The 24,880-nt window shown below is 28.4% G+C and overlaps 1 protein-coding gene across 1 annotated transcript in view; it reads right to left on the reverse strand.

The window, feature by feature from the left end:
* Positions 1 to 16,982, reverse strand: part of LOC113374731 (putative fatty acyl-CoA reductase CG5065) — a 34,308-nt gene extending 17,326 nt beyond the window's left edge. Inside the window, exons 1-2 of the mRNA XM_026614703.1 lie at positions 16,840 to 16,982; positions 1,135 to 1,247 (exon numbers count right to left, since the gene is read on the reverse strand). Of these exons, the coding sequence (XP_026470488.1) occupies positions 1,135 to 1,247; positions 16,840 to 16,854 (128 nt within the window). The 5' untranslated portion in view covers positions 16,855 to 16,982. The remainder of the gene's footprint in view (positions 1 to 1,134; positions 1,248 to 16,839) is intronic.
* Between the last annotated feature and the right edge of the window lie 7,898 nt (positions 16,983 to 24,880).

A 24,880-nucleotide genomic window follows, 5' to 3' on the forward strand; every position in this document is an offset into this window, starting at 1 on the left:
TAATTATGAAAATGTCTATTTATTTGGCGTGCGATCAGGCGTATTCACATATAAGCAAGCAAGGAATAATCTTAAGATAACTCACATCTAGAATTTTGTTATCATAACATTATTCCTTGCTTGTTTATATGTGAAATACGTCTGATCGCATAGCAAATAGATGGACATTTTCATATTTTTTATTACCAAGAAAAGCATAAGAGAGCATTGCCATGACAACGCTATTTTATGAGCTCTGTTATGGCAGAATCGCCCCATTAGTCTTTTTTTATTTATGTTCTTTCAAATTGAAACTGATTTCAAACTGATTATGACAAAATATGTGTCAAAACATTTGCTACAATAAAGGTTTTCAAAGTTGAATGCAAATTGTTAAAAATTTTATTACCTGATTCCACGTCAAATTGTATAAATATATATATTATATATATATATATATATATATATATATATATATATACATATATATACATATATATGGATGTAAAAATAGTTAACTAATTCAACAACGAAGAAAGTTGCATAAATAACCGGTATTAGCCGTGTTCTACTTGTCTCCTGGATCGTTCGTTCTTCTCGGTCTTACATAATAAATTCAAGAGTCTGTGACCTCAAAACGCAAAAAAATTCAAAAAATTGATTCGTACATCACGTGTTTTCGGTTTCAACGTCACGCCATCAAAAGTTTTTTTATTGTGGAACAAGATTTAAAAGCCATTCAACAAGACGGTCTGATCGAAATACAAATCGGTAAATGATTAATAACCGGTAATTACTGCAGGTACGAGCCTTGAATCAATACAACATGCTATAGAATTTTTGTAATAATTTTTGTTTTAAAAAAAATTCGTAATTGAGACGTAGGGTAGGGTGGGGCACAAAAATAAATTTGAAATAATGATATTTTTGATTGATAAAAATAATGATATTTCGTATGATACATTATTCTTATTTAATTAATATATAGAATATAAAGTTGGATCAGCAGTTATAATCGAATCCTTGAATTTACATATTATAGCGATTTTCTTGCAGAAAATTCAAGAGTAAATTCTATATTTTTAAATTTTTGGTGTAGCGAAATTATAAAGCAAATAAGTATGAATTTTATATATTGTAGCAAATAGTAAATACCTTAAAATTTTTTCGACCAGAACCTTTCCCATAAAACCAGTTCCGCCTGAAACAAAGATGCATTTCCCTTTGAACATCTCTGCCACGCGATCTATGTCTTCCGACATATTTGCCTAGAACAAAATAAAGATTTAGAATTTATCATAATTAAATTTTAATATTATTTCATTTAGAAAACAAAAATAAACTCTCTTTTCCACAAATATCCTGTTCTAATCTAGCAAAGACACGTTCTGTAATTTTAGTCAGCAATTTGTATTCAATAATTGAACAGAAAAATAGGAATCCAAAAAATACTATTTTTTTATAGAAGTATGATTTAAATCAGGTCATACTGTATGCTTGGCAAAATTCATAATTTAAATATTTTTTTATATAAAATATTCCAACTGCACAAATACATGTCAATTGCAAAAAATGTAACAGTTTCAGTAAACTAATATTCCTTATAAACAAACTCACCTGTTTATTTTTTATTAATATAAGAGCTAATAAAATGGAAGTGAAACTTAAGACCATAAATTAAATCTAGAGTCGAGCAGTTTTCTATTATAATTTTTATTAAAAAAATTTTTTGTTAACTTTCTTTTTGAAGTAAAACTTCTTTAGGCGCTGCTAGCTAGGGTGTAAATCGGTACAAATGCAACGGAAGTCCGTTACGCCCGAACTGTTTGTTATTCGCTCTCGATGAGATCATTTCTATACGGGTCGATTGTGATTAGCCGTCGTGAATGTGAATAGAGATCTGTCGTTGTATGCGTACCGATATCGACAAAGAAATCGGCATAAATAAATAAACATTTTAAAGTTACATTGTAGTACAAATCATGATTTAATAAAAAATGCCTGAATCAGAAAAATATTTTACCCTGTTCCTTGAAAATAATAAAACAAATTAAACATTTGTTTCGTGAACTAAACGTAAGTTTATTGATTAGAAATTATCTCTATATTATTCGTAGTTCCTATAAATCTTTGGAGTTATTAAAATGGAAAATATTTTTTAGGAAAGACAGTTTAGGCGTTGTTTTACATAATCCACTGTGTGAACGAATATAATAGAATTTATTAAGCAATTACTTCATTTCTCTAATAAATTCATTTTAAATGCTAATTACAATGACAAACCGATCATGTCATATTTGAATTGACTATTTTTAATGTTATTACAAGTATATAATTTATAATTTATCATTATATAAATGTGTATAATGGTTGACACTAATAAATGTGTGCATCATAAGTGTTACCATATTATTCAAAAACATTATTCAAAATTGTTATATGATGTATTTATTTTTACTTAAATGTCATCTTGTACAGTAGCAAATAAGTTTTACTTCAATCGCGTGTGAACCTTACGCGCACTCTTTTTTTGTTTTCTGTGTATTTTTGAGACTTTTCTGTTTTATCCTTCCATTGATTTCTAATAAAATATCAAACTCGATTTGTTGCAATTGATGTAAAAGTAATAAAAACAAAGCGAGACTTAAGATGAAAATTTAAATCAAGAGTCGTGCATTTTGCAGTATCCTATAGTAATTTGTTTTTGTAAAAAACGATATTGATTATGTCCTCAGTTAAATATTAATGATAATGTTTCATTATTTTTGAGACAGTTTCTATTCGACCACCCATTAGTTTTCAATAAAATGTGAATTTTTAAATACGAGCAGTATGTAAATGTAATCATTCGAATTCCATTTATTTATTCCATTATGCAATGGAATAAATAAACCAAATTAGCTTCATTGCATGCATTAAATTAATGTACTTTCTATGAATTACTCCATAGTACAACACGATTTACAGATTGCCATTGTGCAAATGTGACATTTAACACATATTACTCTATAAATTAATCATAGGTTACAATAGTCTTCTAATAGTAATGTAATCTTATTATGAATGGTAGTAAATTTAGTAGATTAGATCCAGTGTTAGACCAATCCTTCACTATTAGTGTATTGCGATTTAGGCAAATGAATAGAAGTGCTGAAGTAATCAATGATATAACTTTATAACATTATATTACTATATTATATAGAATATAGAAATCCAATGTTACCAACCAAATAATTACCGTCATAGGTAATTCATCATTCAGATCATGATTCTTGTTATTAACCTTATAATGATGCTCGCAAATACTTTGACCATAATATTAATGCCAAACTCTGAATTAATTAACAAAATTCAATTTTTAATAGCAACGAATATTCCAAATATTTTTTGTCCCATAGTCAAAATCTATCTGAAGAGTTTCGAACTGATAACTATTTGGAGAGTTTTGAACTGTGGTTCTCATCAGATAAGATAAAAATGAAGCAATTTTTGGAAGAGTAGACATAGAAAGAACTCTACTGAGCACGATTATTAAAAGGAAACAAAACTGGTTCAGACCAATTCTGCAAAAAGAATGCCTCCCACACGACTGGGAAGAAGAAGAATGCAGATGATTGATGTCTTACGCGAGAAGAGAAAATACAGGAAACTATAATCCGATTCGCAAGACCAGGAAGCATAAGCACAAGTTTAAAAAAATGCATAAAAATGAATAAAAAAGTGATTAATAGTAATAGACTACCTACTTATGATCAGTAAAACACGTCCACTCACATTTTTTTAAAACTGCAATTTATTCAACAATTTTGAACATGACAATAGATATTAATAAAACATAAAAATTAACATAACATAAGATGAGGACATCATGAGAACTAGCAATTCCTTTATTCTACCCGGGAGAAAACTTCCATCGTGTCATCTCCCAGCCGGTGCCACAATTCTAACTTTTCTTTTACCAAATGGATATTTACTGATTTATATTTTATGTCTATATAGACATGATTGGGCCGTATTCTTCTCCAAAGATTGCATATAAAACTAGCTTGGATCACTGTATTTTCATAATTTCTTTTGACGATTCGAATTTTTAATCTTTGATCTTTAACATATGCAACTATACGGGATCCTCTCTCTAACTTAGAAGTTAAAAGAAATTTTAAATTTATGCTGACCACATTTTGTCGCCATAAACATGGGCGCATCTCAGGCATATCCGTAGACGTTTTGATTTTAATTAATTTCTCAATAATCAAATATTTATAATTATAGTTATTGTTTGTTTATTGAAAATGTGTCAAAACAAAAGGTGATAGTGACGTTACCGAGTGAATAACAGTTGGCGAAAAGCGTCGAATTATCCCGATTGCTTAAATGTCATATGTCAGGTTTTTAACAAGAAAGGAAATGAAAATCCATTACAAGTTTGAAGTAGATGAAATTCTATGATTGTAAATAATGATTAATTTTAACTATACAATTTAATGCACTTATAAGAGATTAGAGAACTCCAACACTCGGTGGAAACTTCCATTCTTTTAATTACTATCCCAAAATTTTATACCCCCCGAAAAGTGCACCTTTAGAAGGTTATTTGCGGAAGTTGTTTCATTCTAATAAACGCTTCCAATAGTGTTAACATAAGATTAGATCACAACTTTCTACATAATTCCTAATTAAGTCTTCTACATTTTTTTTTAACAAATAAATAAGATCTCATTCCTCTTATCAGTGATATACGTATCTAAATAATAATACGTAAATATCTTCCATATTTTTATTCTTATTTTTGTTTCTGAAGTAAAACTTCTTTAGGCGCGACTAGGGCGTAAATCCGTACGAATGCAACGGAAGTGCGTTACGGCAGATAAGAGTCGATAAGATAAGAGTCGATTGCCAATGATTCGTCATTCGCTCTCGATATCATTTCGATTGCTATTAGTCGTCGTGTATGTGAATAGAGATCTGTCGTTGTATGCGTAACGGCATCAGCGTTGTATGCGTACCGGTATCGACGTTGTATGCGTACCGATGCCAACAAGGAAATCGGCAAAAAATTTAAAGTTACATCGTAGTACTAATCTTGATTTAACGAAAAATGCTTAAATCAGAAGAATATTTTACCCTTTTCCTTGAAAATAATAAAACAAATTAAACATTTGTTCTGTGAACTAAACGTAGGTTTATTGATTAGAAATTATTTCCATAATATTCGTAGTTTCTATAAATCTTATAAAGTTATTAAAATGGATAATAATTTTAGGCAATTACATCTGTTCAAAGAATGAGATTATATCGCCAGCAAAAAAGTAAAAATAAATACAAGCAGTCAATAAATGTATGTTAATTTTAATTACATGATGTTCTTTAAACACAATTATATGATGAGTGAAGTTGCGAAAACAATATTTGTTAACATAATCCACTGTGTAAACAAATATAAAAGAATTTATTAGTCAGCAATTACTTCATTTCTCTAACGAAGGTTCATTTCTAAATGCTAATTACAATGACAAACCGATCATGTCATATTTGAAGTATGACTTTATATACATTATTTTTTTTTAAATATTATACATATTTTTAATGCTACTATAATTAGTCTATCACAAGATCGTACTCCTATAAAATCGAAAAAATAAAAATTCTTGTCTCACATGACAAACTCGACATTTATGCTTTTTTTTATTTTTAGTATAAAAAATATAATTTTCCATCTTTCATAATTTAATTAATATTATTAAAAAACACAATTTTTATTTTTTTGAGTATATTGTTTTTGGTTTGTTTAAATCTTCTCAAGATTATGTTACTTGACAGATGTCGACTTAGTTCCGATACATCGATAATAAATAAAAATCATATTTAAAAAACTTTTTCATTTTTTATTATTATTGGATTCTCTGTTCGAAGCTCTACAGAATATTTATAAATCTAAGATTTTTTCCTTTCCAAAATTTCACATTCAAATAACAACCTTCAAAAGAAAGTGTTTGCATCATCAATTTTTTTGAAATTGATTCCAAATAAAATTAATTCAAAAACAGACAAGAACATTACATGATTCTCAAAATTTTTTATTTCATAAATTTATGAAACAAAATTGACGTTTATATTCACACAAAGATTATTGATTATAAACAGACACACAGCAATAGAATCATACAAAAAAGGACTGAAGATTACAGATTATGAACATATCATCAAAATAAAATCAATCTGTAAAGAAAATGAATTGGATTTTCATTTTTAAACTGGAAGCAGAAGAGAAAAGACGTATTTTTAATCATAGTTTTTTGGTACGTTTTGTTGTTTAGTGTATTGTTGTGTGTCACGTGATATTTGCTTAGTGTCATTATAGTGAAAAGTGAATTTCCCCAGTTTTTTGATAATTAAATAGTGTTTATATGTATTATTTTTTTGTGATTTTTATCGAAATTTTTTGAAGAAGAGGACCTCTTATATCCTTAATTTTGATTTTTTTTATTATAAATAAAAAAAATATTGGAAATATTTTTTTTGATAGTTGGTAACCCTATACAAATAACCATATTCAGACTTTTATAAACAATATGTCAAATCAAAGAACGCTATTGGTCGATTCTGTGGTGTAAAACAAATACCTGCCATCACTTGTGCCTACAAAAAATATCATTAAGTGCATCAAATTTGGTTAATTAAAAACAAATAAATAATCAACAATGTCATATGTATATGGACCTTCCAAGCTCACTCCTTACCGATGGCAGCAGACCAATAGTAAAATCTGCTTGCAGTTCTTTTATTCTGGATTGATGGAACACATGTGCATAGTCGCACATGTTGAAGGAAATAAAGTGACGATTGTAACTCATAAAGATAATCTTACAAGGACTCATGTGTATGAACTGCATAAACCAGTTCAATCGCGATTAATTTTCGAAATCGATGAAAATATTTTGCGCACCCATATCGAAAAAGTGGAACCTGAAATTTGGGACCAACTGGGAGGCGAGGAAATTCAGGCCGCCTTCGAGCAATATGACTGAGAAAATTAGATAATTTATTCATGCAAATTGTCAATAAATTTTGTCAATAAATTTTTTTTATATCTATTTTGTGTTTGAATTGATGTATTGGTTTATATTTTTTCACAGTGCCGACATTATTTGATCATATTTAAAGGATTTGACATTTAATGCTTAAAGAGTCACCAAGGAAAGTCTTGTATATGAATATATTGACAAAATATTGATTAGTGAATTCTAGGATATAATTGCAGTGTGATGTAACAAGTTTCAAGAATTCGAACTGATTTATTTTGATATTTGTGCAATTTGGAGGTTAGGTTTCAGCAGTTGAGAAGCGCCGAAGCAAATATCATAGGAATAGCTTTTTGAAGAGACTCTGGTAATATAACATAAATATTTATCGAGAATTAGCCCATAATATAAATTATACTAAATGCTATCTAGACTATTTTTGTAGACATTATTTTCGTTAAATTGTATTCAGAATTAATATAATTTTATATGATAATAGGTTTAAACAAAGTATTTTTGTAATCGTAGCTGATAGTATTAGGGTAGGACAAGGCACAAAGATCCAAGTTGACTTTTAGTTATTATACTAAGAAAACCTAACCAATTACAGCACAACTAATAACACCTATCAAACATTATGTAGAAATACGCTTTTTTGCTATTTTTCTAAAATTTTGTCCTTAATACCTTATTGGCGAGGTAAGAAGGTACAGCCCAGAAGCAAAAAATTCAATATTTAATTTTTAATTTTAAAAAAGTTGTACGGAATGATAGATAACATTTTTAGTCATTGTAATGCAGATTAATCATTAGGTTAGGTCATAAAATTTAAAATTAAAACTTGAGTATATATTGTTAAAGTATAAAAAAAAAGTATATAAAAAAGTTGTCTATTCTTACTACTTAATACTATAGAAAATCGTGTTTTGGTAGGTTCTTCTGTCTAATTTATCCTAATCAGACTCGTTGAGAATAAGAATATTGTATTGAGGTACAATTATTACAAATAAAGTGAATACAACTTTTGCTTGAAATATATATTTTATGAACACATTTTCTCAAAGATCACACTGAATACAACCGTCGTATTAAATTTCGTCGAAAGTATTCATCATCAGAATTAGAATAACTATTGATTTTATTTATCTTTTATTTACTGTTTTTTATTGTTTAAACATTTGCTTGTGTAAAATTTCAATTGGTCATTTTTGTCCAACCCTCCAACCAAATGTATTTTTTAAAGGTTATATAAAAGGAATGATCGAATTTAACATAAAAATAACAATATAAAGCATATATAAAACAATTAATATAAAATTATAAAGAAATATTATTGCTCAAACCAAAAAAAAAATTGAAAAATTGACAAGGTGGTCTTTATCTTCTGATAGAGACGTCGCCTGATTTTAGGCAATGTCTAGTTACACATCTTTTGCCCTTTACTTTGAAAGAGTATTGTTAAAAAATACCATAGGGTAGAGCAGGGCTTAAAAGTCCGAGGGAAATACGTCTACCACCAATATCTCAAAAATAAGTAAAGTTAGGAATTTCTTAACAACAATATTTGGAAAAGAGAAAAAGTTGTACAACCAGTCATTACAAAAAAACAATTTTACAAGAGATAAATTAAATGAATAGTCTATATGGATAAATTAAATGAATTCCAACTCTGATGATGTATATTTCTCACGAAAAGTCAGATCAAGGTTATATACAGTATTATCTTTGTAGAACATGTGTCCATAAAATTTATATTTTGCATTGGTTGAATATTGCAGCTAAAGACAGATGAAATTTTAGAAATTTAGTGCAAAACACATTTCTAAAATTAGGAATTAACTGGAAATTTCACTGAAGATAGTTGGGTAGTTGTTTGATACGTGTTATATGTTGTGATGTAATTTGTTTGCTTTAGACAGTATAATTACTCAAAATCAAATGGCACCTTAGTGCCCCGCCCTACCTTACTTGTTTTTTAGATAATGGTGTTAGATCATTTTACCAGTGGGCCTTTAAATCCCGCTCTACCCTATGTATTATATCGTAATATTAAAATAATTATTTCTAAAGTTAATGCACTTCTACCTTGATTTCACGAGAAAAATTATATTCAGTTTAGCAATATGGCATTGATGTCAGTAAGTAATTAAATACGGTTTAATCATTAGGAAGTGAATCAAGAACACCTTGCAGTGTTTACGTTGGTATATATCTATTTACGAATGAAAATTTCCGTGATAGATTTTTTGTTAGTACTGAAATTACTAAACTGAAAATTACATGTATGACGTATTAACTTACAATGGCCTTATATATTATAATTAATGGAAGATTTAGAAACAAAATTACTCACGAATGATTGATATATAAATTTAGTAACGGACAATAAAATTATATTTCTGTTCTAAATTTTTATAAGCAGAATGACAATTGAAGAACAATGGTAATAAATGTCGAGAAAAAAATAGAGATTATTTTTGAAGAAAATAGAACGTATTGTTGACTTTTATACAAAACATTTTGAGTGTAGAATAATTATCATTAAAACTTATTTGGTAAGTGGTTTCACTTGATGTATAAATATTTATAATCACAGATTGTTGCTGCAACATCAAAAAACTACTACTTTGACTAATTTCATTATTTTTTCTCTAAAATTGACTATTTCAAAGAACAAATCTCAAATTGCATTCGTTTTAAATTATATTTTTATTAAAAACTTGCAAATGATTGCATGCATTCAGAACTTTAATTTTGTTTTTTTTCTAATTTTCTTGATTAATAAAAATTATTTTAATTTTTATTTTAACAATGTGTTCTCTTAATAGTGAAAATTAAGTACATTTCTGTTTGTATATGAATTTAATTAGATTTGTATATGAATTTAATTAAATTCAATAAAACTGTATTAAAAAAGTAATTAAAGAAATTTATCCCAACGGTTCCCAATCTTTGTTTGTGACATTGTATTGCTTGTAACGATAAACATAAAATCAAAATAAACATTAAACAGTTTTTTTGCATCTAAACAGTATATCTAAACATGCAATTTTCTGTGTAAGATAAAGTAAAAATTTTTAATGTAAAGACTATCATGGACCAATAGTAATTTTAGACCAAATAAAAAGGATTAACAAGCAAGTTAATTCAATGTAAAACAAACATGAACTACTTTTTCATGAGATTATACATAGTTTATATGTAGTTTATACTAAAAACGCTCGTATATATAGTTTTTACTAAGAAAAAAAAAATTCAAGACCATAACTACACATGAGTAGTCGCGTTTTAATTCAAAATTTATTTATTACCAATTTAATAAATTTACTCGATTTCATTAAACTTATTAATTTTTTTTTGCTTTCTGTACTATAAAGTAATAGTGAAATTATTCAAGAAAGCATTGTTTTACTATTTACTTAGGAAAAATTATTTTATATTTATTAGAGTATTAAAACTTGATTTTAACAATATTCTGATAGCAATAAATTTAATATTTATGTTTATGATCACATAGAAAATGAGGTTCCATCCCAATTAACTAATCGAAAACATTTCGACTGTTAAATTTCCAAAAAAAAACTTAAAAAACACATTTGCTAGAACTTTGATATGTGAAAGATATTTAATTCATTTTATCCATCTTTCATATTTTTTATATAGGAAAGTCTTACGCAAATGTATTAAATAAAAACATTTAAAATAGAAGTAACACTAGCATATATTTATTAGATTTTTTTATATATGCTAGATCTACTAAGAGCAATGGTAAATTCTATGGTAAGAGTGATATATTAGGTGTAAGTGGCATTTTGCCTTGAAGAATTTTTTCTATATAAAGTAGAAGTAACACTGGAATTTAATTATTATATTTGCTAGTTCCATTAAAGACACTTGTAAATTATATGGTAAGTGCGATATAAATTAGTTATAAGTAGCATTTTGCTTTAAGGCAAGTTCCATAAATTTTCCGACTAGTGTAAATAATTGATTTAATCAATAAATATTTGAATAGTATATGATTTACCTGTCTAAAACCCTGCTTGTGTACCTAACTATTGTAATGCATGTCTAAGTGTGTATCTGTCTAACTTTGCACCTGCCTACACGTGCACCCGTTTACCTGTCTCCTTGTCTCCTTGTCTACTTTTCTACTTTTCTACCATTCAACTTGTCTATTTATCTACATCACTACTTTTCTACTATTTAACCAGCCTACCTGTTTACTAGATATTGCCAACCTGTCTAAGTATGTATCTGTCTACTTTTGTACCTGTCTACCTGTTGCCCCGTGTACTTGTCTCTTAGTATCTATGTCTACTTTTTGACTTTCCTACCATTTAACTTGTCTATCTATCTACACGTCTACTTTTCTACCTTTTAACCTGTCTACTAGATGTTGTCAACCTGTCTACCTGTCCACTCTTAGACAGGTTTCTTTGTATCCTCGTCTACTTTTCGACTACCATTTAACTTGTCTATCTATCTACATGTCTACTTTTCTATCATTTAACCTGTCTACTAGATGTTGTCATCCTGTCACTATCTATCTGTCTATCTTTATATTTGTCGACTTGTCTACCTGTCCATTTGACTTTCCTTGAAACGAAAAAATTTGCAAAAATTTTCGTTTACGATTTTATTGCGATTACTATAACTTACCCTACAGAAAGTAAAAAATATTTGTGAAGCTATCGTAAGTATTTCAAGGATTCTGCATCTGCATTTCTTAGAGAGCAAATTTTGCATACAGTAGAAAAAATTATTACAATTTATATATTTTTTCGTAAGCAAGTCAATAATAATGAATATTATTTCAGGCTCTTATAATACTTATTTCTAATTATTAATTAAAATATTATATTTGATACTGTAATTTATATGTTCTCTTGTACAACACTTGATATAGAAGAAGTAACATCTAATTGCAAGTAACGAAATTTCGTAAATAGTCAGTCGAAAATTATAATGACTGTATATGATTTTTATAAATATGTTGGTCAGGAAATATGGGTCATGTTACGCATTTGGCCTGATTATATCTGTCTGTTTTTTGCAATTTCGCTTTTTATCGAAAGACAAAGTGTTGTGAAAGTTATTACATCGACTACATAACTACCTCGACTGGCCGCTCGGAGTTTCGCTGGGCGCGGAATTCCTATATGAAATGCAGATACTTATTTCATATTTACAATTATGATGTAGTATTCTTTAACGAATTCTTACAAAAAATTACATTTTTTACTAATTTTAATTTACTGGTTTCAACCATTTTCAATAATTATTTATTACTTAACAGCAATCAGAACAAACAACATATAATGAAGTATTTTGTTCAAGTGAAAAAAAAATTAATAAATAGAAGCTATTCTAAAACTTTATAATACAATTTTTCAAACCAGTCTTTTTCGTTTTTTGCAAATTCAATTTCTTCAGTAATAGGTTTTGAATGAAAGTCACTTTCAAATAAGAACAAAATATATGTATGTTTAAATACAATGTTTTGTGCACGATTTGGGGCGCATAGATCAACCGATTTGAATGATTCAAAATCTTTCACATTCAATTTCCATTGATGGCAAGAGGTGCTGATTATTTTTTAGCAAAGAGTAGGACAAAAAATGGTAATTCAAAAGACATTAGATTGATTCAAAAGACATTGGATTTGTATTGACAACTAGAGGTGTTGATTACATTTTTACAAAGGCAGGTCCAGCGGTTTCGGAGATGCTATTAGGTGGTCGAAAATGATCATTACAAATCATTATGTTATTGATTTATATACAGATTAAATTATTGGTATATAGGTAGACAGACAGGTAGGCAGTAAACAAGTAGAAGTGAAAAAGTCTAGAGAATATTATTAATGTTGAAAAAGAAGTAGCATATTATGAAATTCAGAAAGCTATTTTAATAGACTAAAACTTTTAAATATTTACAGTTATTTCATAATAATATAATTCAGTAATTAACTTAATAACAACTTTTGGTTGCCAAATTTGTATTTTATGACTGAATTTGCACACTAATTTATAGAGTAGATATTTGAATATTCATATTGAATGATTTAGTCGTATAGTTTCTAAATTCAGATCATTATCTGCACATCAAAAAAAAATCATAATACCTATTATATATTGTTAAAATATTTATATAAAATAAATATATTTTATTTTATATAGGAAATTATATTTAATAATGTTACTGATTATTTAGGATTATATGGGAAGTTATAGAAATAGCAAAAAAATCTAAAATGAAATTTTTTATATATTTTTACGTTTCAGAGGTTTCTGAAGAAAAAGAAAGCAAAGGATACTCGAAATGGGGTGACAAAGCAAACGTAAAGGAGTTTGGCAATATTTGGAGGCAAACCAATTTTCACTGTTCCCGCGTCCTGTGTACAACAGGATCCCTAACTTCAAGGAAGCCTTTAATGCTGCGCAGAAATTACCTTATTTAGACGTTCTCAAAAAGGCTAAGAACGTTTTAGACAACCCAATGGAGCTCTTGGAATGTGTCAGAATACTGGCTTTAGAGCAAGGTAAAAAATTAGTAGTCCTTGCTCCACGATCACAATTTGGTTTACTAACCAAAATTGATATGTCTGAGAACAACTCTAGGTACAACGTTCGAAAAGCAATCACTTTAGAGGATTAAGTGAAGCCACATCTGTTGATTTGAACTCCGAAATCGACATTGATTTACTGATCATTGGATCTGTTGCTGTGTCACAGAATGGTTCGCAAATTGGTATAGGTCGGGGTTACACCGATTTTGAATTTGCTATTATCCGAAATGTTATACCTTTAACTCCGAATACATTGATCGTGACGTTAGTGCATGATTGTCAAGTGAAAGACGATGTGCCAAGCACATTGTTTGAGGTTCATGACCAAAACCATAATGGTTTCAGACCGACTTCCGCGGCCAACTCACATAATGTGGAACTTGATATCAGGAAAGCGTTTAAATACTGTAAATGCCTTGAAAAGAATAAAGGAAGATGAAAAAGCGGCTGAAAAGAAGATCGTGTTAAAAGAGGTAGACTCTGAGCATGAAAGTGTGAAGAAAATAAGAGTTCTCGATAAATTTAACCAAAGAAATAGGTTCAGTAATTCGGCAAAGAATAGCGAATCAGAGCCAAATGAGGGTGATGATGATCTGAGCATAAACGCTAAGGACGTAGATTGAGAGGACATGTCTCTGAAATGGGAGACAACGACTTATCTGACGAAGATGGCCAAACCAGACGCTATAATTTGCGAAAAAATTCAAAACTGTTTGAAAGACATTATTTGGGAATCGTGTTGAATGTTATTTAGTGATGATCGGCCAGGCCGTTTCTTTGTGATTAAATATTGAAAAAAATTTGAATGAAACAAAAATAGATTTCATAGTCAGAAATAACATAACCGCTTATCGTTGAATTCACAAAAAAATTCACGAAGTTTAGAATTGAGAGATTTAGGAGTCTATGCCAAATCCTATGTATGTTCTGTGGTGTTTCGTAGGAAGCATGGACAGTTTACGTCTACACATAATGTTGAATAAAAAGTATTAAAGAAATCAATTTAATGTTTACGATAACAGATATTATAACTATGTTTTAAAAATAGCTGATTCTAACTCTTGTTGATAAAGTCGATTATTACACGTCTCGGGAAGTTTATGTCTTAAGGCAAAATACTACCTGCAATTAGTTTGTATCGTTATTAAATAATAATTAAAGGAATATAAAAAAATGCAACAAACATTTTAATGAAAGTATTTTTGTAATTTTTAAATAGGCCTTGGGACCTCTTCACTAGCCAAATTATATTATTCTAGGTGAACAGGAAGTTTTACGCATTGCGCGTGCGTGATATCGACAGGCCACGTGGTTTCCCGCCGTCAAGAAATCATTGGTTTTTCATTAATTTAAATTGTGAAAGTTTACTTTATTAGTAACTGAATTCAAACTAATAATTTAAAATGAAATATTTAACTTTATTATAACATTATTAATTTCGAAATTGAATACTACAACTACAACTACTTAGCAGACAATTCGAGCCCGATTTTGAAGTAAACAAAATAACAATCAAATCAATCGAGATTTAATTCTTCCTAAATTTTTAATATATATATATATATATATATATATATATATTAAATTTATTTAAATTAATTAATATCAGATGAATCATATATACTACTTATCTAGTAATTTGAACACGATTTGGAATTTTATTATTAAATTTAAAAGATTTATTGTTATTTATTATATTTATGTCTTTTTGTATGTGTATATATATGTTTATATATATTAAAATTTTAATTTCACTTAATTATAATTTTTCGGATGGTGATAAATAAGTTGATAAAACCAGAAACTTTTTAAACAGGCATTCATCTAGATAAAGATAAAGAAAACTAAATTTTGTTTTTAAAAGTGAATTTAATGGCCCATACGTTTCAACAGTGGCAACAGAACAACACAAGTAAATATGACCTAACAAAAACGATACAAATAAAAATTGTTAGTTAATCTTGATATAATCTTGAAATATCTAAACTTGAGTCTTGAAACAGTTAAAAATCATGAGAAGAAAATTGAAACTTGAATTTCTTGAAACCAATTTTAAAGCTTGAGATGTGTTTATATGATTTTGTATAATAACTGTTAAATAGATTAGACAATACACTATTATGAATTATATGTAATTATGAATATTTTATAGACTAAGCAATGTCAGTATCTTGTGTCTTTATGAACATTTATTCTAATTTTATTCATTAACAGAAATATTGATGAAACAGACGTGTATAGAAAATAATAATTGCATAATCAAGTTTTAAACCTTCCTAAATTTTTGATTACACACACACACTTACATATATATTTGTTAAATTTTAATATTAGAAAACATTGATTTTATCTGTTTACTAAGATTTTTATCCTCCAAAGATGTTGATTTTTTCCTCAGACATAAAGCTTCTAGAAAACCCAATTAGCCACGACAATTGACATTAATTCATGTTTATGAAATATAAGAGATTATTTTGACTATACTTTTGACTTAAAAATTTTTGCAAGCATTTTGATTTTTGGTGTTAAGACAAAATTCTGTTTAAAGTTAATACAATGAATTGGATTCATAACTTCAAAAAAGAGCATTTTACATATATAAATTTGTTTGTACTAAAGTTTGAGCGTTTTATACTTAGTAATATCTATCGGAAAATTTTCTTGAAATACAAGTTCAAAATGTATTTATGTTAAAATAAATAATCATTTATAAGTTGTTGATTTAAAAAATAGCGCACGGCTGAATTTTCTAAATTTTAATTAAATTTCATAATTAAACCACTTTTCATAGGCTTATAAAATTTTAAATTGTGTTGTTTGACTATCAACTCTATCGCTATGCAAAATTTTATCCAAAATCCCAGAAGAGTAAACTTGGGGTTCCCCTTGTTAGTAAATTGTAATTGTACATACTATTTTCAATTTACATGTGCCAACAAAGTATAAATAGTAAATAGAATTATCAAAAGTGAAATAAATCATAAAGTTATTGCGGTTAATTACACGTGCAGCTACTAATTTTATTTATTTATTCACGCTCGTGTTAGGCAAAAAATTATTCGAGTAAACATGCAATAATAACAAATAACAATGAATTAACGAAATACAAAAATCATACTTTTTGTTAGATTACAACCTGCATCTACAGAAAAGTCAGTGATTTTGAGGATAAATATCAAATATGGAATTATAGATCTAGAAGGTTACCCAGTAGTTAGACTTTTTGGTTTTAATAAAAATAGGCATAAGTAATAATATAATACTCACTGCTTCAGTCGACATGTCACTAAAATTACTGTCAAATTCAACCAACACTTAAATTTAAAAATATTCAATTTCAGATCACTTCAAAATAATATTTATAAACGAACTTGTCTTTACCACTAGACACTATTTGGTGTGATTCACAATTGCATCAAGTAATGTATTATAAAGATTTGGTAATCTGGTTGATATGAAATCACATGAATACAACAAAATTGATTGATCACAAAACTGTAGATGTTGTTCGTTCGGAAACTGACACAACACTGAAGATCAACGTGAGAAACCAAAAGTGTTGGTCGCTGATTTAACTCTTTCCGCGAAGAGGGGCTTATGACGTATACAGGTGAGGCGGACGTCTTTGCCTACAGGTGAAACAGAGGTATCCCTTCAACTTTATTAATGTATATATATATATATATATATATATAAAAATTTCCTTATTAAACATTAAACTTATTGTCAAATAGGTGTTACTGGCATTCTGAAATTAAGCAAGTTGCATCAACTTTACGATATGTGACCATCAAGCTGACCAACAAGAATTTCAACACTACTAATTACAAATTAGTTACCCATAAAACAGAATTTGTAGCAAAATTTTTCAACACGTTGAAGACCGCGTGCCCACCGGTGAGCACATGATATGAGTTACCTGAACCACTTATTTTCTGAAAACTAAAAAAAATGATTTTTGAAAATTCTGAAATTGAATTTTTTTAAAAAAATTCTACTATTTTTTTAAAAACTACTATTTTTTGTTTTAGAGACAAAATATCAAAGCGCCGCGTCGCAGTCTAATGGATAAACATTGATACAGAACCCATAGATATGTAAACCAATTTTGTACTTATTGTTGGAATATCTATAAAATATCTGTTTATTTGATGTGCATATGTCTAAAGATAGTTTTTTACGGCCAAATATATATTTTTTTAGCTTTTTATTGGATCTCCGAAATCTCTCGACCTACCTTTCCAAAAATTTAATCGCTCTGTCAATAAAATGAAATGTTTTTTGAATCATTCAAATCGATCGCTCTGTTCTCTCAAAAACTTGATTACCATTTTTAGCACTTTTTGTCCTGCATTTTTAAAATGCCTGGACTGTCTGCCAAAAACTAATCGCACGTTTCCCCATTAATTGATCTATGATTTACTAAATTTATTGTTTTATTTACTGTATCATCTATTTGAATTATGATCTATCTGTTATGAAGATATTTAATAAATGTTTACTATTTTTGATAAATTGGTTTTATATTAGAAGACATTTCCCAGTTGTGACATTATGTTTCAATATACTTGAATAGTGTTTTTAAATTTTCATTATTATGAAGCGATACCACTGAAAGACTAATTTGACTTCATATTTGACAGTTATTTTTTGTGGTGGAAAAGAGTTTTTTTTTCTGGTGAGAAAAGGAACTTTGCCCTAGGAAAGTGTATGTATATATATATATATATATATATATATATATTAGGGTGGTCCTTAAAATGGTCATTTTCGAATTTCCTTGCTCCCAGGGGCTCAAATGATTCCAAATAGATAAAAAACAATTCTCTGAAAGTTTTAGCTCTTAATATTAACGTTTAGATAGAGCGCAATTCAATCAAAGTTTTGTATGGAAATAGCATGGAAAATTTTTCAAAAATTTAAAAAATGTTTTTTAGATGTAAATTAGCGAACAAATGAATGAATAAAACTCATTTATTTGTCGCTAAATTATACCTAAAGAATTTTTTTTTTATTTTCAAAATTTTTTACATGCTCTTTCCATACGAAGTTTGATTGAATTGCGCTCTAACTAATCGTTAATATTAAGAGCTAAAACTGTTAGAGGATTATTTTTTATCTATTTGGAACCATTTGAGCCCCTGGGAGCAAGGAAATTCGAAAATGAACATTTTAAGGGCCACCCTAATATATATATATATATATATATATATATATATATATATATATATATTAAGGCGAGTCGATTTGTATGGGTAAAAAAAGTCGCATAGGCACATATGAATTTCGTATACTAATGATCAAAATAAGATATTTTGCCAAAGAAACCATATCTCTAAAATGAATTCTGATGTCCCGTGCATTCACCCAAAGATTGGGTAAAATTTTAAAAAATCCTGTATTGGCTCATTTAGAGCGCCCCAATAATGTCCAAATGTATGACCGACCCCCAGTAACTTTGGAAAGCCGATCTACCCATGCCCATGGTTCACGCCCTGGGACCTCCCTTTAGAGGTCCTCCATACAAAAGTTGAATCATTTTGGGTACTTCAACATGACAAAAATCTGCGATTTATTTTTATTATAAAATTTATTTAATCATAACATATGTAAATAAAACTAAGTAAAACTCAAACTATTGTTTGACGTTTTTTTAGTTTCAAGTCTGGAAAGTTTTGCACGGCTCTCTAATATCGTCGCCGTAACAGCCTCTTGCTAGCATAGAAACGCAGAGACAAAATGCATTGGAAAAATTTCAACAAAGAATTTTAATATTTTTTTCCGAAAAAAATGTTTTTTTTTGTGTGTGTGAATTAATATCTGAAACATTTTTTGCTGAGTAAAATATCAAAAACTTTGTATGGGAGCAATATTTGTATGGGTGGATTGGCCTTCCAAAGTTAAATGGGGCTTGTTATACATTTGGACTCGATTGGATCATTCTAAATAGGTTAAAAGGGAATTTTTCAAAATTCCAACCTTATCTTTGGGTCAATGCACGGGACATCAAAATTCATTTTAGAAGTATTGTTTCTTCAGCAAAGTATCTTATTTTGATCCCTAGTATCCAAAAATCATATGTGCCTAAGCGACTTTTAAATCGACCCGCCCTAATACATATATATATATATATATATATATATATATATATATATATATATATATATGAACTATCTAGCTATAGCATACTGCTATTGATATTATTGCAGATATCTACCTTCTTGAAAATTGTTGCTTGATTTACTTGTTGTTAATTAGTGCTTATCGTTGTTTTAAAAATAGTTGTTTTTAATACTATATATGGTGTGAAAATATGTTTTAAAAAAATCACATTAAATCATTTTTATGTAAATAATCTTTTGTGTAATTTACCGTTTGCACTTATAGTTGTTTTCAATATTATATATAATTACTTAATATTGTATATGCCTTGCAATATTTTTAAAAAATCGCAACAAATCATTTTTATGTAAATAAACTTTGCTATAATTTACAATTTGTACTTATCGATTATGATTCAGATCATTATTAGGATACAAACCCCTAAATTAAACAATAAATTCATACAAATCATACCATTCACTGATAATGAGAACACTTTGGTTTGACGAAATGTTCCATAAATATATTATAAACTTTATAATTTTAATACTTTCGAATTTTTTATCAATCACAACATTCCGGAACAGACGAAGGGCCATCGCAAATAAAATAATAAAACTTGGAAATAAAAAAAAAGAATAACAAAATTATGTTTCGTCTGGGTTTTATCCAACTTCTGTTCTTGAAAACTGTATGAACTTTCCGAATCATTTCCGAGGCCAATAAGTACGACAGCGCTATTCTTAAAATTAATTTATCTCAACGTACAAAGAAATGTAATGTAATAAAATATTTATTTACACGATTTACACTGAGGAGCAAACTGTATGTAGCATAGGTCTGTACGGATCAGAGACATGGGCATATCTGGAGAGTTTCGTCTCCAGCTTCCACAACTTGTGGTGCTGGAGAGACGAATGGAGAAGATAGACAACAAAAGCAAAAGGGGAGTTGAAGAATTAAGAACTTTACTGAGCACGATCATGAAAAGAAAAGGAAACTGGATCAGACTCATCGTAGAAAGAGTGAACTACTAGGGCGAATGAAGATGATTTACTACTTATATTTAGATATTTACAAAATATATTTAAATATTTACAAAATATTTTCACAAAAGCAACTTGGAATTACCAATGGCTCCAATGCTCAAATGCAACGTGTGAATTAAGAGTTTGTAAGGAATTATTTTGGAAGCTGTCAATAGATTTTTTAAGTATAGGTGGATAAAGCTATGGTCCAAGGTAAGGTTAAGTAAAGCTCACATGTTCAAAATTAAATGTATTAAGTGTAATAGAATTTAAAAACTTTATTAAGTAGAGCCTGATAATTTCTGCAAAGCAAGGAGATATCATTTCTTTTGTTAATACTATTTTTATCAATAGTAATGAAACAGGATTTAGCAAATTGTCTTCAAAAAATATTTTGTTCGTGATGGCATTATGAAATGTTGAAGAAATGTTATGGAAGTCTAGTAACGCACAAAAACAAAGAAAATACAATTATATTTTTTATTTTTTCTTAATTAACAGCGAATAATTTGATAATAGAAAATATAACGTTTTTCTTGCAAAACAAAAACAAGCAGTTAGGTAAGTTAATAAAATCGCAGACGATTTTTTTTTGTATCATTACGTTCCAAGGTCTTCTATCAATTTAGTATAACTTGGAAAAAATTTATTAATGTGTATGTGTGTTTGAAATATGTGATGTATAATCATCGAATATGTAATATGAAGATCGAATTTGTACTGACCATTAGTTTTTCGAAAAAGCAGGTCCAGTTCTACCGAAGACGCAGGAAATTACCGGTAAATGGCAATAGATAATAAATTGTGGATTTTTTTATAAAAAATATAAAAACTAGTGGTGTATGGCATCGTGCCTTAAGGCAAATTGCTGGATCTTCCCGATTTTTTGTTGAAAAAATATTTTTTAAAAAAGATTAGAAATTGTTAGAAAAAATTAGTTTCTTGAGCCACAATGTTCAGCAACCTCTAAAACGTAAAGAAATAAAAATTTCCATTTTCGATTTTTTTGCGATTATACTATAACTTACCCTACGGGAAGTTAAAAATTAATATATTCAAATATTTTATAAATGCGTTTACAGTTGTTTGTTTGTCCAATATTTGCTATGGAAATACCAGAAATTCACCTTATTGTTAGTATCAACAAAACTAGTTTCTTACAAAATTCATCTGAATAAAGTTTAACTCTGATGTGAGACATGTTGATGTTGCAAAACTCGAATGCTGCACTGTTTGACTCACAACTCTAATAATTACGTTTCGATTTGCACGTCAGACAGCGGGTATTTCCTTATGTTCAATATAAAATACTTCGGAATTGCAGACAAGCAAAATGTAACTAACAAACAACTATATCACCTGCACAGGTAACTCACAATTATGCAAAGACGGACGCAATTATTGACCTAAACACGTGCAATAAGCACTACGATTTTTTTTTAGCGGTAAACATTGTCAATTTACATGCAATGCAACTAGAATTTGCATACTTGTTCACCGAGAAAATGAGAAAATCGATTTATTTTAGGTAAATAATTCATCAGAATTATAGAAATTGGAGTAATAAATTCATCACCCAGATATAGCACAACCCGTTCGGGTTGCCTCCTGAAAAAGCCGAATTTAAATGATATATCAAAATTTTAGAGTCACAAAATCTTATGAGCTGAATAATTTCTCAGCACTTGGTTTTTCAATCAAAATTGAAATTTAACAAGAAATCGTTACCTTCTTAACATCCTAATTGATAAAATCCGTAATCCAATTCACAAATAATATGCTAAAACCTTGACGTATAGTTTCGTTATTAGTCATATGACACATTTCTTTGGGAATTTCTGCATACGTTAGATCCATACGACTTCCAGGAATTACTTTTCAAAACAACAAATATTATGTAATTTTATATATACTATCATTTCTGGTTAATCGTTATAATAGATATGTTAATAATTCTAATAAAAACCACCACAGATTTGAAATTGCATTTAAATAAGAAAAAAAATTACGACAGTTCTAAACCTCGAATTTATTAATGAATTTATATAAATAAAACACTATTTGTAGATCTATAAGGATGTAAGGATGTTCGTTAAGACCATGACCTCTAGCATCATACAAAGTTATATAAAAATCATATAAAAAATTTTGAACGATTTTTTGCAAAGAGCTCACCCATAGGTAAGTGGTTAAGAGCGACGGGTCTTGATTCAGAGGGCCCGGGTTCGAGACACGCTTCGAACTGCCTGTTGTCAAGCAGCAGTGACAACGGTTTTCACTTGAAAATATAGAGACCAATATGTTTTCAAGTGAAAATAGCCATTGCACTGCTTTGCCGCACCAATAAAAACGCAGTTCTATTAGATTAATTCTTATAAGAAAATCATCAAATATGGCTGGATTAACCATTGGGTCAGCATCTAAAAAAATAGGAAGTTTGGAGAGGTCTTAGGCTAACAGTTCATAGGACGTAAGGTCCTGATTGCAGTTAAAATACGAGAAAAAAAATGAGAAAAATAGACTGCCAGGTCTATTAGTTTAGCTTACCAAAACCTAACCCTATGATTTCTAACCTAACATGATAATTCATAACCTAACCAGTATGATCCCTAACTGATATGGTGGAACAGTTTTTGAGTTTTCAAAATCGGTTTAAGATTTCTGGCTTAAACATGGACAGAAACAATTACATTTTTTCAGTAATTCTAAAGAAACAACTGAACCAATCGTAAAAAAACTATGAATTGGCTCTTTGAACTTTTAAAAATCTGGGCAGCCGGTTTTGAGAAAACGTTGACGCAAGGCATACATTCACATTTTATATTCAAACTTTTTTCAATTTCAGTCTCTAAAGATTCAGAATGACTTGAAACGTCGACAAAACACAAAATTTGCAAGTCGGATTTTCTGGTTGTTACACTTACAGTTTTTGTTTGAATAGTTAATTATTTTGACATTATTGATCAACTTTATGAATAAGTGAGTCTTAATCAATATCTTTTATAAATACTAATTAAATTCCTGATTTGTATTTAACTTAAAAAATGTCAAAATTGCAATTAAACAATGCATTTTAATTACTGTCAATATAAACATCGACAAATATTTGTCGGTACTTTATTTATCATTATGAGCTTTTAATTATTTGTTTATCACTTGTTTGCACACATTTTTTTTGGTATGTCATGGTGTATAGAATTGATCAATAATATATTAATTGATTGAATCGATTGCCGAAAGAGTAATGCATATTTAATTACTTTTAATGACTCTTAAATTTCTTAATAATAATGATAGTTATGAACCAGTGTTTATTAATATAAAACTTTCTGAAAATTTGTGAAAGTTTTAAATTATTTGTGAACTATTATTGGTTTTGTTTTAGTACTTATGCTACATTTACCTGAGAATGTCCAATATTAAGTTTGGTAAAAATCTTCAATGGATATTTATTCAACAATTAATGGAAATTATGTAATAAGCTTAGATAGCGTTCATAAATTTGAAAAAAATTATAAATATCACGTGGGGAAGAGAGGGGTATAGTAAGATATCACGTGCATTTATATTTTACCTGAGTTTAAAAACAAAACATTTTCAAAAAACATTTAAGAATTTTACAATTTTTTCTAGTAACTAAAAATACACGTAATGTTTGATGGGGGAGGGGTGTAATTTTAAATATCACCTCGTATCACCAAAGTGGAGAGGGGTCCAAAAATCCTTAAAAAACGATCACGTGATTAATAGACGCCCCCTTAATTGTTTTGGCTAGCATCCTAGCCTTCATTCTTAGAAATTCCGTAAGTAAGGTGACTATTAAATGACTTTAAATCAAAAACCGAGCAGCAAATTTTAGTTATGCTAATCCGTGGGGAGAGGGTATGTGTAATAACAAATGCTATTTAAGGATAGAATAAAAAAAAGCAGTTTCTTATATTATTTTTTTTAATCAGAATTGCTAACTTTTAGTGAAAACTTTATTATTTGATTATATGTAATTGTTTTTTCCATATATTATATTATATTATACCCTATATTTTTCGAGCTATGTTTTTTTCGCTTGTATAAAATCCTATTCAATTTTCTTCATAATTTATTTGGAAAAATTAGCATTTGTTCATTTTTTTTCGTAATTTTTGTTAATTTACCCATTAATTTTCGAAATGACCGGGACA

This window comes from Ctenocephalides felis, unplaced genomic scaffold (genome assembly GCF_003426905.1).
Source record: "Ctenocephalides felis isolate EL2017-DRISC unplaced genomic scaffold, ASM342690v1 CF-g0.4_SCAFFOLD_01886, whole genome shotgun sequence".
Classification (NCBI taxonomy): Eukaryota; Metazoa; Arthropoda; class Insecta; order Siphonaptera; family Pulicidae; genus Ctenocephalides; species Ctenocephalides felis.